Raw genomic sequence first — 9,975 nt, forward strand, 5'->3', positions numbered from 1 at the left:
ATGGAGTTTGCACGTTCTCCCCGTGTCTGCGTGGGTTTCCTCCGGGTGCTACGGTTTCCTCCCACAGTCCAAAGATGTGCAGGTCAGGTGAATTGGCCATGCTAAATTGCCTGCAGTGTTAGGTAAGGAGTAAATGTAGGGGTATGGGTGGGTTGCGCTTCAGTGGGGCGGTGTGGACTTGTTGGGCCGAAGGGCCTGTTTCCACACTGTAAGTAATCTAATCTAATCTATGTGTAGTACAATAGGTGAGTGGGGGAGGGGATGAAGGTGATAGGTCGGGGGCGGAGGATGGAGTGGATAGGTGGAAAAGAAGATAGGCACGTAGGATAAGTCATGGGGACAGTGCTGAGCTGGAAGTTTGGAACTGGGCTGAGGTGGGGGAAGGCAAAACGAGGAAACTGTTGAAGTCCACATTGATGCCCCGGGGTTGAAGTGTTCTGAGGCGGAAGATGAGGCGTTCTTCCTCCAGGCGTCTGGTGGTGAGGGAGCGGCGGTGAAGGAGGCCCAGGACCTCCATGTCCTCGGCAGAGTGGGAGGGGGAGTTGAAATGTTGGGCCACAGGACGGTGTGGTTGATTGGTGCGGGTGTCCCGGAGATGTTCCCAAAGCGCTCTGCTAGGAGGTGTCCAGTCTCCCTAACGTAGAGGAGACCGCATTGGGAGCAACTGATACAATAAATGATATTGGTGGATGTACAGGTAAAACTTTGATGGATGTGGAAGGCTCCTTTAGGGCCTTGGATAGAGATGAGGGAGGAGGTATGGGCGCAGGTTTTGCAATTCCTGTGGTGGCAGGGGAAGGTGCCAGGATGGGAGGGTGGGTTGTAGGGGGGCGTGGACCTGACGGAGGGTAGTCACGGAGGGAACGGTCTTTGCGGAAGGTGGAAAGGGGTGGGGAGGGAAATATATCACTATAAACTAGGTCCATTTATTGATCAGAGTTATTATTGAGCACATTATTTGTACACGTATCAACAAAAACCTGTATTTAATCATAGCATGTTTGGTTTAAAACAGTCACAAAGTATTTTGTAGAAGTATAGTCAGATAAAGCTTGACACTGAGCCAAAGGTTCTGACAGTAGTAGGGATAGCCAAAAGTTTGGTCAAGGAAATTGAAGAGAATTGGAAATGTTTAGGGAGGACAAGCAAAGTGTCAGAACTTCCTTCAAGGGTTTCAGAGCACTGGACTATTACAGATATGGTGGAGGGTAAATGTCATGAGGGATGTGAACACAAGGAGGATAATTTTAAAATTGAGTAATTGGAGTAGAGCCCAACCAGATCAGCGGATACAGGTAATGGTACTGGAAGAAGTCTTGCCAATTCGAATTCAAATAAACTTGAGATTCAATCAAAATTGTATGGAGAGTGTATGGTGGCAGATGTCTAAGACAGCAGTGAAGTAGTTGAGTCTGGACTTAACAAAAGCAAGTTGAGGATAGTCAGTAGAAGAGTCTTGAGGCTGGAGTGCAGACAGGTGATATTATAAAATTAAAAGTAGTCAATCTTACTAATGGAATGTTTGTGGAAATCTGATGTTATTTTCAGATTAATTTACCATCAGGTAGATTGTGGATGAGAAATAACAGGGGTCCATTGATAGACTATTTTGGACTCCGGAAGTAACTATACAGGCTGGAAGTGAAGCCAACACAGAAACATTCAGATGACCAATTAACTTAGATGTGATCAATAACTAAAATAGTTTTGCTTCAGTGTCAATCAAGTGATTGAATCCTTGGTGGATTTACCGATTCAGACAGGATGCCTGGTGATTGATAGCCTGTTTCACAAAGATCACCAACCGCCTGTAGTAATTGTGAAAGGCAATGAGTTGCCAGCTGCCAAAAAACTGTGATGTCAATCTTAACAACTTCAGTAAAATTATTCTTTCATGGGATGTGGGCAGTGCTGGCTAAGCGAGCATTTGTTGCTGATCCCTCATGTCTGTGAGTTAGTCGTGGTTAACTACTTTCTTGAACTGGTGTAGTCTGCACTATGCTAAAAATCACACTGACAACATATTTTAAATTGCCATTTGGGCTTATAATGTGGTCCACTTCTGCTTGCTAAGAGCTAAATATATTCATAATCAGGGACATGTCCACTGCAGGCACACTTAAAATAACTAAGTTAAAAAATCACACAACACCAGGTTATAATCCAACAGGTTTAATTGGAAGCACACTAGCTTTCGGAGCGACGCTTAGACAATCACCTGATGAAGGAGCATCGCTCCGAAAGCTAGTGTGCTTCCAATTAAACCTGTTGGACTATAACCTGGTGTTGTGTAATTTTTAACTTTGTACACCCCAGTCCAACACCGGCATCTCCAAATCATGTTTAAAATAACTAGGCATGTCTAAATAAAAGCATAGGGTAGCAATAGTTTCCTGGTGCATTCTGGACCAGGAAACACCTGGACCAATTACAGTCAATTTGCCAACCAATCAGTAACCTCTTTCTCATGCAATTTGGTGTTTTTGTATCTGATAAGTGCAAGATGAAAAGCTTCTGCAGCATGCCTCTTTCACCAACACTCAAGTTCTGTATGCTGACATGGCTTGCTTCTTCCATGACCGTGGTTTCCCATCCATGACTATGGTTGACAGAGCCCTCAACTGCATCCAATCTATCACCTGTGCTTTCGGCCTTGCCCCTTCCCATCACTCACAACAGCCTGATCAGGTTCCCCTTGTCCTCACTTTTCATCCCATCAGCCTCCGCATTGAAAAGATTATTCTCCACCATTTCAGACAACTCCAGCAGAAGGCCACCACTAAACAAATTTTCCCCTCACTCTCTCATCTCATTTCGAGGAATCGTTGCCTCAGGGATACCCTCGTTCATTCCACAACCACCAACGCCACTCCCCCTCTCCACGGCACCTTTCCATGTAACTGCAGAAGGTGCAACACCTTCCCTTCACCTCCTCCCTGCTCACCATCCACAGGTCTAAGAAGTCTTTCCAGGTGAATCAGCATTTCACCTGTACCTCCTCCCATTTTGTGTATTGTATTCGCTGCACCCAATGTGACCTACTCCTCATTGGAGAAACCAAATACAGACTGGGTGACTGTTTAGCAGAACACCCTTGGTCTATGCGCAAGCAGGACCCTGACCTTCCTTTAGTCGGTCATTTTAACAAAGCGTCTTGCTCGCATGCTCACATGTCTGTTCTTGGCATGCTGCAGTGTTCAAGTGAAGCATAGCGCAAACTGGAGGAACAACATCTCATCTTCAGACTAAGTTAAAACTCACGGGTTATAGTCCAACAGGTTTATTTGAAAGTACAAGCTTTCAAAGTGCTGTACCTTTGTCAGGTAGCTGATGAAGGAGCAGTGCTCTGAAAGCTTGTAATTTCAAATAAACTTGTTGGAATATAACCTGGTGTTGTGTGACTTTTAACTTTGTCCAACTCAGTCCAACATCAGCACCTTCACATCATCATCATCTACTGCCTTCCAGACTTAATGCTGAGTTCAGCACCTTTAAATTGTGAACATTTCTTTCTTTTTTAGTTTGTTATCATGTTCCCTCCCATCCCACTTCCTGCCCTGTCAAGTCTGGCAGGAGACACACCATTGTTCTGCCATTGTCACATTCTGATCACTTAATCTGATCTATCAAAATCATTTCTGCATCGGCACCCTACACACATTACCCCCAGTACCCCCATCCCCACCCCCAAACTATAGCATTAATGCTGACTTCTCCTCTTCATCTAGACTCGAAATGCTAGCTAGCTTTCGCTCCATGGATGCTGTCTGATCTGCTGTGGTCTCCAGCGTTTGTTATTTTCTGCCCCAATGATATGTTGAGTCTGGCACATGTCTGACGCCAACCTCAATGGAAAGGGGGTGTAGGTGGTCTCTCCCATGGAGTGTGCCCTTAGGTGTTAGGGACAGCTATCCAGATTGAAAGGCTGAGAAGCAAGTGGCAACTAGTGCAGCCAGACATCAGCGCTGACTTTTATTTGAGGAATTGTTGCCTGTTGGTTTCTTTTTGCCATATGGGAGTATTCAAAACTACATATAAATGAGGCGAGAATAGGTAATAATAAGATGTTGGTGCATGCAAATGGACCTCTGCTGCTCACTAACAAAATTTTCATCTCACCATTAAAGTCTTGTGGGCAAAATCTTATTTTTTGCCATGTTTTAGCAATCAAGCCACTGTTGTGCATGTCATTCAGCAGCTGGGAAAACTCGACCCAAAATGTCCAGTTTCATTAATTTGGGTAAAGGTCTTGCTTTAGAAATGTCTTCACTTCTGCCGTCTGTTTGTGATTAACAACCTATAAGACTCCTGAAGCATTTATGATAGCCATGCAATACAGAATGATAACAACTCTCATTCTCACAGAGTAACATGATGCGTCTTCTAGTCATTATGCAGTAAACTAAATTGAAGAAAAAGAAGAAAGAGTGGCAAGAATTACTTTTAAATTAAACTTTGTCCTGGTGCTGATGAAGTCTTCTGAAAAAGTACACTAGTTAAAGTTTGCATTTGCTAGTTATCTACTGGTTCACTCAAGAATATTCTTTGTATTATTATATCCAGACATCTGAAGGAATTATTTTACATTTGTTTTAAGTAAGTCTTGCCCAAGTATACTTCAAATGTAAAGAGATTATATTGTCTCTATTTTTAATATTTTTTGTGACTTCCATTACCAGAAGCCTTTAAATTGATATCGTGAGTTTTTTATTAGTGCAGCTGATTTTCCTTTTGTTAACATCTTAAGAAGATAAAATACAATTGCGGAATAGCATTGTAAATTGAATGAGATATGGTGGTGTAAATCCTTCAAATCTGTATTACCAGGCATGCTGGAATGTTGTGTTTCTCTCTATGTTCTACCTGATCAATTTTAAATAAAGAAACATGAGAAGTCAAATCCTTTCCAAAACAAACTTGCATTGACTATTTACTTCATACCAACTCCTGCTGCCGCATGCAGAATCATTTTGTATGATCTTCATACTAACTAAAGATGGAATACTCACCTCCATGTAGGTTGAATGAAATAAAAATGCAGCATTTATTTTATTAACCTCAATCCGGTACAGTGCGACTTACTTGTTGCTCCTGAGTGCCGGTGAGGAGCAGACTGGAGACTTGTGCCTGGTGCTGGAGATCAGACCATGTACTGAACTACTGCTATTTGAAATTCTTTACCGTACTGTATTGTAACACTGCTATAACTATCTTATTTCTAACTTATCTTTTAGACACTGTAAGTAATGCTACTACTTTTCCTTTAAATCCTCTTTTGTATCCAAGATTTGTACCTCAGATGGCGCCATTAAAGGGACCCATTGTAAAACTTTTTCATGTGTACTCCTGTACTGTTATACTGGAGTACACATGACACTAAAGGATATTCTTCTGGCCTTTTTTAATACACTTAAAACAATATAATTGTAATGTCACGTAGAACAGCACTAGCCATTTGTGTAAATTCACATTTATAAGAGCAGTAATTACTTGATATTCATGATCAGGAGAATAATTTTAATGCGTTTGAGTTGATTAATTTTTGACATAGTGGGATAGTGAGAAAGCAACAATTGGAATTGTAGAAGTAAGGAAGCAAAAATAGAGCAGTGCAGTTCTGTGGATTTACAGCCTGAAGAGTGAAAACTACTGTAAATATGGCCCACAAAAAAAATGGTGTGGCACTGGTCCAGTTAGTTCACTTCTTGCCAGATTGATGAGCATAAGTCAAATTCTGGAAATTTTGTTTGTCTCCAGAAAATAAAATAGTTTAGTCAGTTAGCAAAAATGATTTCTCTGAGTATTATCTTTCAAAAACTTTAATAGGAGTAAATTACAATGCAATTAAATTTGCCACTTCTGTTTGCTTTATTCCGTATGTATAACATGTTGTATTGAAGATTCAGAGAGGTCATAATTTAAACAGCTGAGGTCTGTTTGTCTTTTTTCTAACAGCATAACAAACCATTTCAACCCAATCTGCTTAAAACATGCCACATGTAAATGGGACCTATCCTTTGACCTGTGTCCTTTTAGCTATGGATCAATTCACATGCTCTATAAGCTCGGCAGACTGATTTGAAATGCAGATGCAGTAGAGGTGGGGATGTGTCCCTTTTTATTCTTGCTGTATCTGTCAGGGTGAAAAATGGCTAGCTCAAGGGTCATCTATCCAAACTCACTTAATTATTTTTCTTGGACCCATAGAATTGTCGCAAGCAGTGGTGGATGCAGGAGCTGTTCCTCTTCTGGTTCTTTGTATCCAGGAACCAGAGGTACCACTGAAAAGAATTGCAGCATCTGCACTAAGTGATATTGCTAAACAATCCCCAGAGCTAGCTCAAACTGTAGTGGATGCAGGGTCCATTGCTCACCTAGCTCAGATGATCCTAAACCCTGATGCTAAACTAAAGGTGAGCATATATACTGCATATATTGTTCTCATTGTGCTAATAAATACATTAACCCAATGTTAGATGCATCACAGGTTGAAGAAAAATAAGTTAATTGTTAAAGTAATGTACTTTTTGAAGCGAATAAGTGAATCTTCACCGAGATCTTTATATCCTCTTTTGCCAGAAGCGAGGTCCTAGAGGATTGGAGGCTAGTTAATGTTGTTCCTTTGTTTAAGAAGGACAAAGGGGATAATCCAGGAAATTTTAGGCTGGTGAGTTTAGCATCAATGGAAGGGAAATTATTAGAGAAGATTCTTAGGGATAGGATTTTCTTGCATTTGGACAACAAAATTGACTTATTCAGGATAGTCATTATGGCTTTGTGCAGCTTCGCCTCTCAGATTTGATTGCTTTTTTGAGCAAGTGACAAAGATAATTGATGAGGGTAGGGCAGTGGATGTAGCCTACATAGACTTTACCAAAGCATTTAACAAAGTCTGTCATGGTATGCTGATCTAGAAGATTAAATCACATTGGACCTACAAAATTGGCTTGGTCATAACTGACAGAGAGTAGTTGTGGAAGGGTGTTTTTCTGACTGGAGGTCTGTGACCAGTGGTGTTCTGCAAAGGCATCGATGAAGTTGTGGATAGTGAGGAAGGTTGTAAAAGGATATTGCAGGATATAGATCAGTTAGAAAGTTGGAAGGAGAACTGGCAAATGGAGTTTAATGTGGACAAGAGTGAGGTAATGCATTTTGGGATGTCAAATGCAAGAGGAAAGTATACAATAAATGGCAGGATCCTTAAGAACATGGATATACAGTTGGTCTTGGGGTGCAAGTCCATAGCTTCTTGAAAGTGGCAACACAAGCAGATAAGGTGCTAAAGAAGGTGTACAACTGCTTGTCTTCATTGATAACTGAGTATAAAAGTTGGCATGTCATATTGCAGCTGTATTTAGGTCACGTTTGGAATACGGTATGCAGTTCTAGTCATCACACTGTAGGAAGGATGTGGAGATTTTGGAGAGGGTGCAAAAGATGTTTACCAGGATGTTACCTGTATTGAATGTATTAGCTATAAGGAGGGGCTGGACAATCTTGGATTGTTTTTGCTAGGACACTGGAGGCTCAGGGATGACCTGACAGAAGCATATAAAATTACAGGGGTCATGGACAGCGTGGCTAGTCAGAGTCTTTTTCCCCAGTGTGGAAACATAAATTACTATAGGGCATAGATAGAAGTTGAGAAGAATAAAGCTTAAAGGAGATGTGCGAGCCAAGATATTTTACACAGAGAGTGGTATGTGCCTGGAACAAGCTGCTGGTGAGGTGGTAGAAGCACATACAGTAGCAACATTTAAGAGACATTTAGACAGGCAAATGAACAGGCAGGGAATAAGAGGGATACCAGCCATGTGCAGGCAGATGAGATGAGTTTGCAGTGGCATCATGGTCAATGCAGAGATGGTGGGCTCAAGGGCCTATTTCTGTGCTGTACTGTTATATGTTCTGTGTTCTATGCTCTAGTGATATAGTCATAAATCTGTATTGGGGTTCTATTATGATTAATCAGATAGGAATAATGATTTATTCAAATAAAATACAGTGAGTGCTGAAATTTTTAAACAGGTTATTTTAAATTGTCATATGATTAATCAGTTTTTGCATATTTAAATGTTTTAGCTATTTGAACTCTTGTGCTACTTATTTATCTTCTATAGCGTCAAGTGTTTTCAGCTCTTGGTCAGATTGCAAAACATTCGGTGGATCTGGCAGAAATGGTCGTAGAAGCAGAAATTTTTCCTGCTGTTCTAACATGCTTGAAGGACTCAGATGAATTTGTGAAAAAAAATGTTGCAACACTAATTCGGGAAATTGCCAAGCACACTCCTGAGGTAAATCCATTTGATTTTAGAAGTGCAGCAAAATAACTGAAAGGTTGTCACAGAGGATGTTGTAGATAGGGCATAGTGACAGTTCACATTATTTTGCACTTAAAAATTTATGTATTTTAAAGCAGTCGATAATGGCTTCATTTATTTGTTTCTAAGGCACACAATATGAAAATATATTTTTAGAGTACAGACTAATTATGGTAAAACAGATTTTTATCATGTTTGCCCCAGCTTATCTATATTTATAAAGTACTGCTTCAGCTTCTGTGATGCTGCCTGAGGGGAGTAGGGAGCTTGTTCGGGAATCAGAAAGCAGATTGTCCCATTTTGAAAACTGCATCTGGGAGGCTAGGGAAACTCGGCACAAAGTCCAGGAAATAAGAGGAGGTGGGCGCTGAAAGTAAGGAAACCACAAGCATGTAATGAGTAGCAAGAAGTTAGTAACAAAGAATCTTATAGGTCATGAGCAGAAACTACACTTTGGTTGACAGGAGAGTAGAAGTGTCTGGTATAAACCTGACTGGGAACAGAAATGGTGACTGCAGAGCCCCTGAGGAGGCACAAACATTTGTTATAGTTCTCCCATCTTTGCGTTTTCCAATGGCCAATAATACTAGTTGTTCCTATGGATCAATCAGTGTATTTAAAAACAGCACTCCAGATGTCTTAAATATTATAACTACGTCAAAGGAAAGGGAATGCAGTATTTATATGATATGAGAGGAGAGTGATAAATGGTTGGTAAATGGACTATGCTTGGTAGAGGCATTGCCATGGAGAATGCACCAGTTAATGATGACTGATTGTTAACAGCCATACTTTATTTAAATTTTAACCCAGGCAGGTTGACTCTGTCACAGCATTGACCTGAACAGTGAACCAGAAAATAGCTGTCACCTATTTTGTTAAGTTTAAACATACATACTGTGTCTACATATACTTTCAGTCTATAAAGAATTGGACCACATGTATTAACACATGTGGCTTCAAGTACAAGCAATTGCAGCACACTATAAACCCAATTAACAATCCTAATTTGGTTGTCAGTTTAATTCTTCACACATTTGGGATTATTTATCAAATGTCCATTGCATAATTGCATCTAATAGAGTCATACAGCCTGGAAACAGACCCTTCTAGCTAACTTGTCCATTTCAACCAGATATCCTAAACCAATCCAGTCCCATTTGCCAGAATTTGGCACATATCTCTTTAAACCCTTCCTATTCATGTACCCATCCAGATGCCTTTTGAATACTGTAATTATACTAGCTTCCACCACTTCCTCTGGCAGATCATTCCATATGCACATCACCCTCTGCATGAAAAAGTTGCCTCTTTGCCCTGGGAAAAAGACCTTGGCTATTCACTCTATCCATGCCCCTCATGATTTTGTAAACCTCTATAAAATCACTCCTCAGTCTCCAATACTCCAGGGAAAATAGCCACAGCCAATTCTGCCCCTCCCTGTTGCTTAAACACAGAGAAAATGAGGACTGCAGATGTTAGAGATCAGAATCAAAAAGTGTGGTGCTGGAAAAGTACAGCTGGTCAGGCAGCATCTGAGGAGAAGGAGAGTCGATGTTTTGAGCATAAGCCCTTCATCAGGAATGGTGGTGGTGGTGGTGGTGGTGGTGGGGGGTGGTGGTGGGGGGTTTGTAAATGCCAAGTGAGCTGAGAA

General features: G+C 41.0%; 1 protein-coding gene across 3 annotated transcripts in view; it reads left to right on the forward strand.

Annotated features, from left to right (window-relative positions):
* Positions 1-9,975, forward strand: part of spag6 (sperm associated antigen 6) — a 206,000-nt gene that overhangs the window by 122,937 nt on the left and 73,088 nt on the right. For all 3 annotated transcript variants that reach the window (XM_043690438.1, XM_043690439.1, XM_043690437.1), the window contains exons 5-6: positions 6,208-6,413; positions 8,121-8,294. In XM_043690438.1, the coding sequence (XP_043546373.1) occupies positions 6,208-6,413; positions 8,121-8,294 (380 nt within the window). The remainder of the gene's footprint in view (positions 1-6,207; positions 6,414-8,120; positions 8,295-9,975) is intronic.

The sequence above is a fragment of the Chiloscyllium plagiosum genome, chromosome 5 (assembly GCF_004010195.1).
Source record: "Chiloscyllium plagiosum isolate BGI_BamShark_2017 chromosome 5, ASM401019v2, whole genome shotgun sequence".
NCBI lineage: Eukaryota > Metazoa > Chordata > Chondrichthyes > Orectolobiformes > Hemiscylliidae > Chiloscyllium > Chiloscyllium plagiosum.